At 43.2% G+C, this 15,573-nt stretch overlaps 1 protein-coding gene across 15 annotated transcripts in view; it reads right to left on the reverse strand.

The window, feature by feature from the left end:
- Positions 1-11,076, reverse strand: part of LOC126556620 (voltage-dependent calcium channel type A subunit alpha-1-like) — a 45,787-nt gene extending 34,711 nt beyond the window's left edge. For 11 of the 15 annotated variants that reach the window (XM_050211981.1, XM_050211991.1, XM_050211976.1 and 8 more), the window contains exons 1-3: positions 10,922-11,076; positions 785-967; positions 426-698 (exon numbers count right to left, since the gene is read on the reverse strand). In XM_050211981.1, the coding sequence (XP_050067938.1) occupies positions 426-698; positions 785-967; positions 10,922-11,076 (611 nt within the window). Of the gene's footprint in view, positions 1-34; positions 136-425; positions 699-784; positions 968-8,005; positions 8,100-10,921 lie in introns of those variants that run through there. The other 4 variants (XM_050211982.1, XM_050211979.1, XM_050211985.1 and 1 more) reach the window with 2 other exon arrangements.
- Between the last annotated feature and the right edge of the window lie 4,497 nt (positions 11,077-15,573).

Consider the following 15,573-nt stretch of genomic DNA (forward strand, 5'->3'; position numbering starts at 1 on the left):
AAAACGTCAAAACATCGGCACATCAGTCGCTTACTTGGAATCCTTGAAACAAGCTTAAGTGGCCGCAAAACACGAAATGATCGAAGCATTCGCAAGTCAACATCAACGTTGGCCTCAGCAAAAATAGTCATTGAACTGTTACGAATGAATAAACGAGCATTTTAATATTGTGTATATACACACACACGCGCGTGCAAATACACGCTTTCCACGCTGCTTGGTACGAAAAGAAGCTTCACAATTGGGGATGATAAATGTTTAAAACAAAAACAACCTGAAAACACAGCTTCTTTTCGGGTGAACCTTGACAAGCACTTTTCCTGTAACGTAGAAAAGTTTTCGCGCTTTTTTGTTTTTTGATACCCCCGGACACGGTGCCCACTTCACCAACTGCTGCTCCGCTCCCGTGCGAGCGCTCTACTTACCCCGTAACTACGACGAAAAAATCCATTATGTTCCATATGTTCCTGAGGTAGGAGTGTTTGTGCATAACAAACCCTAAGGCGAGGATCTTCAGTGATGCTTCGACGCAAAAGATGCCCAAAAAATATGCTTCCGTTTTTTCCAGCTTCTGAGCAAGTATCGTCTTGTCTCCATGAGGTAAGTGCTCCTCCAGAGCCAATACCACGCAATTGGCAATGATTGTCAGCAGCACCGCGTACTCGAACGGAGGCCATTCAATTATGAATCGTGTGTATCTGCTCGAAAGTGGGCCGGTTTTTGAGTTAAAGTTTGCTCCGATGGAAGTCGCTGGCGATCGTTTCCTGAAACTCGTTGTACTTACTTTCTAATGATGTTGTCCTCTGATAAAATAAATAACGAGGTGGGTCCGCCTCCAGCCAGAGGCTGACCCCCTTGACTGCTGGGGCCACCCATTCTATCAGCTAAATAGTGGCCTCCTTTGCGTCCAAACTGAGCCCCGTTCGAGGTCTGACCTGCGAGCGCCGCTTCTTGAGCCGCTGCTAACCTGCAAAACGTGTATGGAAAGAGCAATATTAGATTCGTATCAATACTAAAGTTAAAACGTTTTTGAAGAATAGAATACGAAATAAGAGGTACGAAAATATCAACTTATCTGCAATTTGTTACGTTAACTCTGTTCATTAAAATTAAAACAGGCTTATCCATTAAAATGAAAGCGCCTAGTGGTATGCAATCAGCATGCATACTCATATTATATTTGTTAGTACGCGAATTATTGCATCCGAACTATGTACTTAGTCCAAACATCAACCATACAAACTGATAAGCGTGTACTTCAAATCAACTCCAGTAGGGTTTATCCTCATTGTTAACTAAATGCAGCATATAAATAGTGCTCTTGATTAAAAGCTGCCCGTATCCAAGCTTAATTCCATCAGCGTTGTTGCAGTAAATCATCTACTTCGTTCAATGGTACCACTGCACTACAGATTACATCCTCTCTCACTTTTGCTCGATTCCGTAAAGATTGATTGCAACCATCGTGCCTCTTCTGTACTTTCCCGCTTCAGCAGAACAGTTCAACAAGCATTAAATCAGGTCGAACGCTCTGACGAGTGTTGGCCAGGTACGAAAACGTCCACACTGATGATGATGCACCAGCATCAAGGGATCGCCCAGCTCATCAGCATCAAGGGAAACTAAAAGCACCATAATCAGACGGCTACTGTACTTCGTTAGTCGCTGTTGCAAACTACCACACTGCACACCGTACAGCAAAGATAAATTTAGACCGGGAAGCAGCACAGCGAACAATGCAGTCAACACGATGAGATGCACACACACAGACGATGCATCATGGTGGATGGAAAGAATGGTGCTTTATGCTTTTCCGGCTGCAGCAGTCCTCTTTCTTTCCCTCTTTCTGCTCCTCAATCAAGTTCATCAACCGCTCAGGAAGCCCAGGAAACGGAACTGGGTCACAAATGGCCGCTGGCATGTCGTTCAATTTACTATTGCAGTCTACGGAAGGAAGATTACTGCTCACATATCTAATGCGCACCGCAAAGATGCTCTGTTTTGCTCTACGCTATCCCATCGTAAGCATCGCTACTGCGGTGTCGCTACTAATCGACTAGGAACGCGAATCACCATTCAGGCAGCAGTATGCGAAAAGCTTTGCCGGGGTTTGTTTGCCCGGATCACGCAACTTTCACGCCCGCGGCCATAAAAGCAGAAGTCATTTGTTTCGATTCAAACAAGTTGCAAATTGTGCTCGGAGTGCTTACAAACGAGCGTAGCACAGCACAGCGGGGCTTTAGTATTTGGAATGTGAATTTTTGTTTGTGGCATGCTGGCGAGACCTTCTGAACAAATCACAACAACCATTACGCTAAACCGCGCACTCGAGGAAGTAAAGCAATGCCGCGGCACATTGGCTAGAGTACAAGCTCTAGAACGAACCCCGTGGATATGGGCTTTAGTCACGAAGTCCTAAACTGTCCTGTGTCCCGTACGTACGTACGGGAAGTACCGTAGAACGATTTGTTGTTCTGTGCTTCGCGGCGAACGAGAATCGCGCCCTGTTGTCAGAAATCGCACTTGAAGCTTTGGCGTGATTTATGATTAATTTTTATTGATTTCTTTGTGCATACATGGCTCAAGTTGCATTCTCTCGTGAATTTTGAATAGTATCTTAAATATTCAAACATCATATTCTTGAGCTCGACCCAATATATGTATGTGAGGATTAAATCAATGCTTTAGGGCAATACTTTTTAGTTACAAGAAAGGAGTTGGTTACGTATTTAATAATACTACTTCTTCATGGCTTACTAGGTAACGCCGATTATCGAAAGACGTAGTAGACTTACTGATAACCACGTGGCTCGCCACGGCGGAAAGGTCCGGATTTAAAAATTCTATAAATGCTAATTTTAAAATATGCGCCAAAAGTTATATAATATGTACTTCATGACACCTTTTACTCTAGAAATGGAATTTTAAACTATAGCAATTGCATACTATAAGGCGTCTAATTTTTGACACGTATTCAAGCGTACTTCAGATGCAATTATGAGCTCTAAGACAAATAAAAAAGCATTGTAAACTTTATACCAGGACAGTAATGTCTTTTGTTGTTCTATTTTACATTTATAAGTGTTAAGAAATAGCACCCGGAAGAAGCTTGTACCATTGCGAAGCCATGAACAATCTAATTGCCTATTGCTAGTCCGTTTTGAACAGTCCTTTTCGCCTTTTAATAGCCACATGCTCCTCCCAAAGGCTTACTAATCGCACCATTTACGCTGCGTGACAAAGTAGACCTCGCCCTCGAACGATGATTGATGTCGGGTGAATTAATCTACATCGGTCGCACGTATCATCTGTTGCGCGTGGCACGATCCACCAGCCAGTGAACCAACAAAGGACCGCGCTACATTGCGTGACAGTAGTGCCCAAGTTGACTGTCGCTAAAAATTACGATTAGCGACGCAAGTGAGTAAATTATACTGTCGATGATGCCCCGCCAGTAACCGAAGTTCCCTTTAAGTTCCTTACGAGGGACACCGGTCCGCTTGTTTGTCATTTCCGGCACAGGTTTGGGGGTGCTACACAGCGTAACGATCGCGTATCATGAAATCACCATAAATTCAGGTGAATACACAATTCGTCCCGGTACTGCAATCCGTACCGTACCATAAATTGTCATGTCCTGCTTACGCTCTCTAGTCTGCTCGTTTATGGCTCACCGAAAGGTACGCTTTAGGTGAGCTTTTTTTTTTTTGGTCACCACATTTAACCTTACAAGCACTTAATCCACCCGAAGGATTTCGGGCGCCCAATCTGGATGACGCTAGCCGTGGTAGCCGTCTTCACAGAAGGTTGTAGCACTCTATCTGATCGTATAAAACATTCAACCGAGGTAATGTATTCCTTTTGCTAACCTTGCGAGCGATACTACACCATCAGACACGATATATCAACAGCCGTTCGCATCCGTATTGTTGGAGCCTTGGAAATAGGAAATCATGTGAAATGTGACATAAAATCGTCAAAAGTGACATAAACTTCGAACCGCAGTACCATCACCATCACACGTCATACACGTCGGCAGTAAAACAATCAATTTCGGAATGGTTGCCCACCACCGTAACGGGGTTAGACAAAACTGTCTCTCTAAATTATGTATGCACACGATTACGTCACACGGTCCTCATATGCCAACAAGACAACAACACGTAGCGAACGTCGCTCACCAACACTTCTGTCTGAATGGTGGTTACGGGCAGCAATGGCGGCTGGTACTGGTGTGGAAGAAAAGAAGGAACGCCACGGAACAGCCCACGGTAGGTTGGTGGACGATTCGAAATGGAAATATTAATGCGAGACCTATGGAAACACTGTGCACTGTAAATAGAATGCACGGTGATGATAATGGTATCGAAGCCACCACCAACACCACCACCACCATCGCCACCATTAGCACTGTTTTGTCAGACCTACCGCTGCGCCGTTGTGTGCAATAATCGATAAGTCAACACATAAACAAGTCTGACGCTGTACCGCTCGCGGCTCAAGTGCCAGACCATATTAAGTTCGAAAGGTTGGCGGCTACACTAGACACACTACTTCTTACGCTGTCACTAGTGGGTTATGAGTGGTCAAAAAGCGAAAAACCAGCTCCTATTTATTTGATAAACTATTATACCAAAATGGCTATGATCTCAATCAGTAAAGCCGCCTTATTCCCTACATGGTAAGCCTCGTATCATAAAGAATGCAGTTTGTAGTATTTTTAAATAGATTTTTTTCCACCGTACACCAAATATTGGATGAAAATTATACTCTTATAATCCAGCCATTAAAGTCGTTTTAGACAGTTCGTATGGACAGAAGGGTCTTAGTGAGATGGAATGCTATTAGGATTAAATTAGATTCTCAGACGGTAGTGATAGAGTTTGAGAAATAACAAGAACTTTCATATAAATCCTATTTCAACGTTTGGATTTTTTTTTTTCCAAACAAAACACCAAAAAAATATTTTAACCATAGTTTAACTTCAAGCTGTCCCATTGTGCCATTTTCATTTCAACCTTCGAAGCAACATGCTAGCCGTTGAAAAATTATTTTCCTTACACACATTAAAACCCAACGCTTGGTGGCGCTTGTCCCTTCGCCGGATTAACGTTCCCCCTCCCCCCCCCCCCCCTCGATAAAAAACAACACGGTCGTCTGCGTCACCAGGAAACGAGTGTTATGCGAGAGAAAGTGCACAAAACCCAAAGGCAAAAGCGGAGCCTTCTATATTTAGCCCCATATTCAGGACCCACGCACACGATTCGCCATCAGGCAAAGAAAAGATATAGCATAGATTTTCCTCCGACGCTGATCATCATTAGGGCACGATTGATAGGCCATCACCACCGATTCGTTATTATTTACGCAGCCACGCGTTACGGTTCACGACCACCATGTGTCGGGTTTATTGGGGCACGATCTCCGTCTTGCCCATATCCAATAGGAGCAAAGCAAATGGAGACGGTGTTTAGTGGTTGGAATAAAATTATCAAACAATTACATAAGACCTGTACTGGGAATGCTTCAGCGAGTATCCTTGATACACGTTCGATTGAAAGATATCGGTTACACTGTTCATTAGAGGGTCGTCGCGAGCACACTCCACGGCATGGCCGCTCTAGAGCTACGTGGGACATCAGGAAAATGCGACCAAGATCAATAGAGCGCGTCCTTGAACGTGCTCTAACAATGTTACCAATGTGACGGGCGTACACACACAGAAACCGGTTTGGCACCGGTGGAAGCTGGATGTTTTTGTCCTTCTTTTTACTTCAGCGATTTCCGTTTCCATTATTTTGGAGTAGTTTAGCACTTCTTTCCCCGTTGAAGGTCATTCGTAAGCGAAAGCTGTCCGGTTTGAGGAGACGGGGATTAGCTGAAGGATTCCTGTGTGTGCGTGTGTATGTGTTGAGAACAAAACAACAGCAAGAAAATGACTTTGATTCTTTGGTGGGCCACCTACCCACCCATAATCCTAAACGGCTCTAGAGACGGCCAGAGTCCTCCGAAAGCGAACCCTTCACGATGCATGATTGACTGTTTTCTGACAATGACAGTGAATTGGAAAGCCCCTGTTTGAAATGGGTGTTTTGCAAATCGCTCATCCACCGGGAAGGGAAAGTGTATGCTGAATATGCTCCAACTCAAAGGGATTCGATTTCCACTCGATTGAAAGAGGGTGATGGCGATTATGATGAGCGCATCCCGATAGTGGGCGCAAACGTTTGACCTCTTTTTTCTTACGTCGAATGCCCGTGAAACCTGATCATGTAATTGTCTGTCAGTGGGGTAAGGATTATCTTGAGAAAAAACGCACTTCTCATAATTTGATGAAGATTAAGGAATTTGAGATGGCAAGTTGTGACCTATTTTTTTACGGGGGAGTCAATTTGTTTCCAATGGAAAGTAGGTTTAAAAAGCTTTGTGTTTGATACTGCAATTAAATATGAAAGCAGGACTAAATCATTTCCAGCATGGCTATTAGAAAAACTGTAATAACTACCCCAGCGTTACATACCTTTAGGCGCTTCCAAGCAACAAAACGAGTTGGGAACAAATTTAAAAGTTTTTTTTTATCTTGTAGTTCGACTTCTAGTTTCATAAAAGATGCATTTAACGAAATTGCAGACTATTAAGCACTTTTCATTAAAATCTGTTCAATAAATGGGACGTTACGGATGGGATATGAAACGCAGTTCAGCCGTGTGAAGACTGACGCTGCTGTCGCCTTGCCGGGTTAAGTTATTTAGTAAAACTGAATATTGAAGAATAAAGATAACTTGAAGAAGAAATGCTAAAAAAGCTCTCCTTTATTTTTCTCGCCAATATAGTAAAATATTCCAGAAAATATTGTCTTAAACTACACAAACCCCAAAATAGTACAATTCCGAATAAGCGAATTTTTTAACAATTGATTCGCATTGAAGAACATGGCGACAATGAGAATAAAGCTTTCCTGTCTCTCGCCACCACTCCAATCATCAAACATGCTCATTCGCACATTGCTTAAAATTATCGAAATTCTCCTCAATACTGTGCTAAATACTGTAATAACAGATTCCTGGAATTTTGTACTCCATCACACTCACCGTGTGTGTATGAATCTGTTGTTTTTTTTAGCTCAATCCCGTCTGTTTGAGACCGGTGGTGAAACATGAAAGAACAAAGGAAAACCTATCGCCTGCTCTGGCTGGAATTCTATCCAACTGGCGCTAGCTGGAACCATCTGCCTAGGTAAAAGTTGCCAAATTCACCGAGCACATGCTCCAATGAACCTGATCAAAGTGGATTGAACCATGTAATGGTGGATAATTTTAGACCGCTTCTCTTGAAAGGTAAATTGAACGTGTTTTTAATCTCGATTATCGAATGCTTTTGCTTCTGTCCATCCGTCTGGCATGTGGTATGCTCTAAATAAACGTAGCGAACTCTAGCAACTCTGTGTTGGAGGTTTTCATGTATCATTACCATGCATAATTAAGCGCAGTCACAGAGCCTAGAAATGAATTCTAGGTGACTTCTCAAAAATCACAGCCAGTTTGTTTTTTTGAACTGCTGTTACCTTAAACCCGAATCCTTAATGGAGGCGTACTCGTATTCGAAACCATTGACATTGGTTGACGTGGAGGCGCCTTGGTGCTGGAAGCTAGGGAAACCTCCACGACAAGGTGACAAAACAGGGCTTTCGATAAATAGAACGAGTGCATTGATTTTCTTGCCTATTCTTGTCCTCTTCTCCTATCGAGCTCTTCCCCACCATCCGCTCCGTTGCCGTTGTGGGAATGAAATGAGCTACGTAGGCTTCATTTGCATAGCAAATTCCGTCGAAGAAAGAAAAGCATGAAGGACAACAAAAGCACCACGACGAACCAGTAGAGTCGTGGGGAGAAGAGATGTCTGAAACTCGATTCGAGACATTCTTCTGCATCTGCTTCATTAACGCCTCACGTACACCCACACAACCACCCACCCACCCAGGGCATCAACTTGCAACAACACCCACCGTCAGTTTTTCCCAATGTGCAGTACCAGCGCTGGACGACCGCAGGGCCATATTGGGTTACACCGAGCCACCGACGTGATACATTTGTGCAGCTGCCCCTGGTGCTTTGTGCTTAGCTTATATCCGACGAGAAGACCACACAGAGTACACCGGGAGGATGCTATTTCTTTGTTTCCGCTGCAGTTGCTGCACACTGCTTGCCGTTGGTTTCACTTCCACACTCACACACTGCAAAACACACTCACTACACAGACGCACTTTATTCCTAGGCGATTTCTGGAGCCCTCAAATTCCAGGGTTTGGGTTTTGTTCACGGAAAGGTAGGAAAGAAAAATACAAAGATTGCTTCGATTTAGAATTGCTCGTTGAAGTGAAGGTGCAAACACTTCTTCAGCAAGACTGAGGGCGAGCTTCACGCAAACGACACCAGATGGCGCTCAGATGGCGAAGGGAAACACTTTTTTCACACGACCACAGCTCGCTTTCTCTCTTGCTGCCTATCTTGCGTGCACTGGCACTGTACTGCCTCCTGGAACTGTGCACCAGATTTTCGCTCTCTCACACACACATACACATTGCTACATTCCCTTATTTTTTTTCTCTCACTCTTGCGTGTTATCAGACTCGCACGTCAAACGTGAACTAGGCTTCTTACGGCAAAAACCGCTAAGCATCAAAACCTCACCAGCAAGCACACACTCACACGCATATATACACAAAACCACCCACACAACACCACACACACACACACACTGAAGCGCCGAGACACAACAGGGAACTTTGACTGACTTTGGCTGCCTTATTTTCCACCCTTCGGTAGGTGAATCCGCTTTTTGTTATGGAGCCCACAATATGCACATACACACGCGCGCGCCTGCTCACACTTTTCTTCTCGCTTTCTCTCTCTCTTTCACTCTCCTCTCACCGTACGTGTGTGCGCACACGCTTTTCGCTCTCACTCCCACTAACGGGCGAGCTCTCAATAGGGTGGTTGCTCTATTTCCGCTGATAAAAGGATAGAACGAACACAGTAAAATGGAACCGGGAGCTTACAAACGGGAGAAGGAGTGTAGGCCTTGCCGCGCTCTACTCAATGCCATCAAATGCCCATCGGGCCGATCACCGTTGTGTGAATGTGTGTGTATGTGTGTGCTTTTTTCCTTTTTATTCGTCACCTTGCCTCTATTACATTGTTCAGGAAAAATATGGGACTCACTTGGTAAAACAGGGGAGCAAAAAATAACTAGGACATTGTGGGGATGTTTTTGCTTTTTTTTTCTTTTGGGTAAAAAGTTTTAAAATGGGTGATGAGTATCAGGAGAATTAATATTAATTAGAAAGCTGCATACTGACGGGTTGGTGTTTTTTCTTCTTCTTCTTGGAAGACCCTTCTTTAAGCACTTTTTTCTGTCGGAGAACTCCAAAGGGTGTAAAAGTGTTTTAAGAATGAAATTGACTTATGATTTGTGCAAATTGCATCTGCACCGAGCCCATTAACCAACTGGTAAGAGAGCACTTCAATCACTCAAATCGAATTAAGGTAATTAAATTTTACAAACTACTCGCCCCCCCCCCTCCCCCCCTCTATTTGGCCAGAGGAAGCCTTCTGATGTGGCTTTGCTTGCTTGCTTGTTGTTTTCTTTTCCTTTTTTGCTGCCACAATAGGGAGGATCCTCTGGCTGATGGCTGACGGATGCAAATGGCGCTAATGAAAATCAAGGGTACTGGGTGGGGCGTTTTTTACACTCTCCAACATCTTTCACTTTATGCCTGCCCAATGCAACTGCAACACACGTAATTGCACAAAGCTGAAGAAACATTTCTTTACACAAGAACACACATTTTTTCGTGGTTGGGAATTTTCACTTGCACAGCGTTGGGTGTGAGAGTTTTCTCCAGCTGCAGCACGGAAGCTTTATTTCATCACTTCACCTCGTAAATCAATCACGATTTTTCATAGATTTTTCACACTTGAGTAGCTTTGTAACCTTTTACAGCTTCAACACACAACCTTACCCACCGACTTTTGCACATTAAAGCAAGGAAAAGCTTTTCTTTTTCAGCTTTCTTTTATCTTTTTTCCTTTTTTTCAATGGCACACGCGAGCTCAAACACGTTCGTACGGCTTGGCTTCTGGAAATCGAATGAATGAACTGCTCCGTTTTGGTGGAAAATGATTTTTCTTCCGAGCCACCGACTGTGCACACACGCTGATACACACGCTAGTCGAGCGGTTCATTTCGTTCTGTTGTGAAGAACACACCAAAACACTCGCACAGAACAAGATTCGAGAAGCGCGCGCGCGCACACACACACACCATAATACCGGTAGCACGTGCGGCACTGATTACGAGCGGACGAGTTTTTGTTTGGGTCATGACGACAGCATGGCGAGCATTTGGGCGGAAAAGTTCAACCGGCTGGTGTAAACGCTAACTGTCACACCGGAAGCACAAGCTGGAAGCATTCGACGGTGGGTGGTGTGGGGTGGTAAACGCCTGATTTGTAAACAGTGGGCGCTCACCACGAATGTGAGTGACGTTTGACGTTCGATGAGTTCCATGAAAGGTTTCAAAACATTGGGCGCCTCCATAGAGCTTTGAAGTACCAGGCGTCTCCATTGGAATATTCGATTGGAATTGTTTTTATTTGTTCAATTGTGGGAATAGTTTATTCCACAAAATATTACAAACAACGATTTTATATTTTAAATTTCAATAAAAATGTTATAATAAAGTCACTTCGATTTAAAAAAGTGATGAAATAAAATTATGTTGAAATATTTCGCCCATTTACGGCTTAGCACAAAATTGAAAGCATTTTGAAATCTTTCAATCTTTTATGGTAGATTCCAAGCTTCTGTCCAAGTTCCAAACTTTCATCGAAAGCTTTATTTCTTCGTCCCATAATACTTACATGATGTCTCCTAGTTTCAGTCTTGTTTGAATTAATGCACAGCTCTTGTGGTCGCTGGTCGTTACCGCTCGCCTTCGCCTTGGTGACACTCGCGGTGTATTGACACCATCGGGTGGTTCCAGCTGCAGGTTGAGATTGTTCCCTAGGCGCACCATTGGGGACGAGCCCCGCCGTCGTGTCGACATGTGTCGACCTCCTACACTTCCAATCATCTGTCAAGAAGAGAAAAAAAAACCATTTCGATAGTGTTAATTAAGAATTTATTGATAATGGGAAAAGACAACCTTTAGGCGATAAAAAGTCAAGTTTCACAGTTTTTTATTCCTCCCCAAACGTAGAAAATCTTATCGAGTTTTTGTGTGTTCTTTAGTTGTTGAGCTCCTTCAACCAGATCAGTTATAATTAATTGAGTTTGCAAAAAACGGTGACATGAACACACAGCGCTGCATCGTTTTAATGAGGTTGCAGAATTGTAAACGATCGCTCCTGCTGCTGCTGTGCTTCTGCTTTTTGCCTACATTCAGATGTAGGTAGTAGAATAAAAATGCAATGCAAAACTTTCTGGCCCATTCTAAGGACGCGTTGATGGGTGCCGAGCGCTCGGAAAGAAAATGGTGCGATGAACTTTCAATAAGTACACACGGCACTCCGCGGCCAAACGGAACCTATTGAGTGAGCGTCAGCGCAGCCAGGAAATTGTAACATCTTCAGCCGTACCGACCAACCATCTACCTGGGCGGAAGATGCGAAACTAAATGCCAGTTGATCCCTTGCAGCATTTTTGCATTGCAACGGCACAGCGATGAGTGAGTGGACGAGCAAAAGAAAGCAAAACATCTACCTTTGGATATTCTTTACCAGCGCTACTGGTAAAGAATTGGTATAAGCATGCTTTCAGTGAGTAAGTCTGCTGGGAGGAAGAAAATAAAACTCCCTGACGACGGGCGTCGTTGCCACCAGCAAAGGTGCTTCCTCTAATAAACAGAAAGACCATGACAGAAGATTGGGAGAAGCTGAAACAGCGAAGGAGTTTTCATTCGGCGTGAAAAATAGTTCATTTCTCTCAACCCTGCGCTCGCCATTCCGCCCCCGGCTATCAGTCACTAGCAGCGATACGCTTTTCTATGCTATTTCCGCTTCCCCTTTCCGAGCGTCATCAGTAGCAAAAACACATTATGCGCCTCGGAAATGGAAAACATACCGCGGGTAAAAATACAGCGCGACCGTGGTGGAAAAAATTGATCCAATAAGCTCCGGAAAACCTGTTGGATGGGTGCCGATACCATGCGCCGCGAGTGCACAACGTCAGCATCGTTTCATAAATCTATCAACGGGTGCATTTCCCGGGATTTTATATACTTTCCTTGATGCATCGTATACTTCCCCTTCTCCTCTACTATCCCTAACCCCCGTTCACTCTTATTCCTTTGTGTGAACTGTTTCTTCCAGCCCGGATGTAACACTAATTGTTGGTAATGGGAAAGTTTTATGACGCCACCGCAAAACCCATTCCGTAAGAGTTTTTGGTGCTTTGCTAATGTACCGCATCGTAACGGAAGCGATGGCGCCTTGGTCCCATTCACCGAACCCTGGCCTCGTACTGGTCGTAAAAATGGTAATCGATGTTCGTCGCCAAAACCGTTTGCTGCATCAAGAACGAACCTGGTGTGACTGCGATTGCTTCGAATGCAGTCTGATGCTATTTTTGCCACCACCTCGCTTTGTTTGAGCATCTTTGTGTGAGTGTGTGTTGAATAAAGATATCACTTTTGGAACAGGGGATTACGTGCGAAGTACGTTTGGCGGATTGTCGATGAAGGTAAGCATCATTGGAAATCAATTGAGTGGAATTTCGTATGAAATGCAGGCCAGATGTTGTACGTCGGTAATGTTTAATGGCTGTACGGTTGCTCTTCCGGGATTCAATTTCTACTAGTGCTTTTCTTTGAACCTTGTGTCAATGTTGAATTTTCGTTGTTTTGGTACGTCTTATTATTATTTTAAATGAAACCTTACGTTTTACGAGTGTTCCTTATCATTCTTTGTAACGTTGTGATAAATTTATTCATCTAAAGTATGCAATCTTCATTCAAAATCACCTGACATTTTGCAATCTACTTCGTTGGAACACCGCAACTCTTGTATAAGAAGCAATATTCATTCGCAGCAAGTATTTGTTTGATATTCCAAGAAATTTTTTCTACATCACATCACTATACAACGTTATTCCTTTCAAGGAAAGACTTAAGACGAAAACTGTATCTTCGTTGATAGAAAAATTAACAGTTCAATAGCTTGAAGGTCTTCATAGACCACAATAGGAGGTAACACTTGTTGAAAGACTCGGTAGTAGTTCAGGAATTTCAATTAACCTCATCACAACGGGCGCAATTTGTGTCATTTATGTCGGAACTCTCCACGAGAGACGATTTCTTACGAATATCATTAGCTTGCGAGTATATCAAGATTCATGAGAAAATAATTTTCTCAGACAAGTAATCAAAATCCTCAATATTAGGACTACATTAAATATTCATTGTTGCAATACTTGGAAGCTGGATAACATCGAGGTTGCTCGATTCCGACATTAAAATTCAATCAAGAGAGAGGTGTGTGAGGACATTGTCGATCACATTAGTATCATGTGAGATAAAAGAAAACTCTGTAATAAAATAAAGAATTTACTTCCAACTATCATAAGAGGAAACGATCTACTAACTAAATCCCATATTCTACAAAAAGAGTTGGGGAATGGGATGTTGTAAGAATACTCGTCTTCCAAGAGTCCTAGAATAACGTGCTTCGCATAAAAAGATCGGATCTGATCCATGGGATTCTTTCAGGGTTCCTAGGGAAATTATCAAGAGACATTATATGATACCTTTATAAGGCATTGGATAAGAAACGCCTACAGGAAAACTTTCTAGTCTAGTTCCAGAGGACCTGACACACCATCTGAATCACTTTGTAAGATATATTTCCAAAAATCTTTCCAATTATCTCAACAGCAAGAACAGATTTTCTAGCCTATCTATTGACAGCTTGTATGTCTTAAGAAATGCTGTCAACTTTTCAATCACCACCAAAACCACATGCCTTACTTTAAAGCTACTCTTATTCCCCCTCGCATTCATTTGCTCATGAGGTGCCCTCACGAAGTGCTCCATCGTCAAGTGCAGAGCCATTAATGTCGGGTTGAAAAAAATGTTTAATCCTTTCTAGGAAAAATGTTACATTTACGCTAAGCGCTTTATCCCTAAGCGATTTGCTCATTCCACGGGCTGTCAAACGTCAACGAAAACAGTTTTTTTACTAAGCAAACGACAATAAAGAACGGGGTTCTATTTCGCTTTAAAATTTTGTAAAAATTCGCCCAGTACTGCTTTGTAGAGCAAGAGCGGCAACAGCTACGAATAAGCTTCAAAAGAATGCTCTTTATTACGAAAACTAGATTGAAATTCACATAAACACACGTACACATAGGAGCCTAGGAGCCTTGTTCTTACATTGGAAGTTTCTTCCAGCATTATCCTATGCCATTCCCTGTATGGTGCTTGCAAGAGTGGCCATTTTTTTTTATTTCTTTCCAGTTCCTCCCATCCGAATGCAGCAAAACAGTTTCAATACGCGTCTGCTTCTTTCTCTTCATACAAACTAATATTCATCCAGGTTTTGCATGGATGCCCGCGAAACGGTTCCCGTCTGGACGAACACAGGTTGAATGACAGGTGTTTACGGCTAGTAGCAACGATGTAATTTTTTTTTTCGTCCCCTTCATAATGCCACGATGAAATGCACTTTGACGAGCAAGCACGAGAAACCCCTCCTAGGGGGGAATTTGCGGAGGCAAACAGCAGGCGGCAAACACTTGCAAAAACGCGATGGAAATGCATCCGTGGAAAGTTCTCGAACTTACAACTGCACAACCGAGCGCAAGAGGTGTGGGTAGGGGTGTTGCAGTTGCATTCAAAAAAACTTTCCCATCAACATCATCGTGACGTTCGTTTTGTAATAAGCACCGACAGCCGGTAGCTGTAAAAAGATATTAAATATTCAAATATCAACTATCAGAACTGTGTGTCACATTGCGAAGAAAACACTTTGCCATTAATGAAAGCGTATGAAAGTTTTTAACGCCCTCTTCAGATTACTTTTGGAGTTGGTTGTTTTCGTTCGAAAATTGAAACCATTTCTGTTTGATGTTGTCACAATTGCGATGCTCTTTCGGTGACTTCCATGAGAGGGTATTCAGTCTGTTGTTTGTATCCCTCTTATACACAGTCACACAATTGTCATTCCTACTTTAATCTACTCCATATATAATTTAACAAGCATGACGGTCAGCATACCAAATAAAGCAGCAAGAGAAGGGACACATCACCCATCTACCCCATCTTTTTTTTTTGTTCGTCTTTCCCTGAACCGAGTGTAGGAATTCAATTGTCTACGGTCATGGGAGTTAAAATAAACGAGCTCGGGGACACCGGGCCGATAAACCGCTGACAGGACGACGACGACGACGACGACGACGACGCTTTAGTGCATGGGTACACCTTTAGAACGCTTCGACTCCGGCACCCGGCTAGGGAGGAGCTGTGGAAAAGTGGGAAGCTGCAGATGGAAAAGAACTAGGCTTGCGGTACTCACCTTTA

The sequence above is a fragment of the Anopheles maculipalpis genome, chromosome 2RL (genome assembly GCF_943734695.1).
Source record: "Anopheles maculipalpis chromosome 2RL, idAnoMacuDA_375_x, whole genome shotgun sequence".
In the NCBI taxonomy this organism is placed as follows: domain Eukaryota; kingdom Metazoa; phylum Arthropoda; class Insecta; order Diptera; family Culicidae; genus Anopheles; species Anopheles maculipalpis.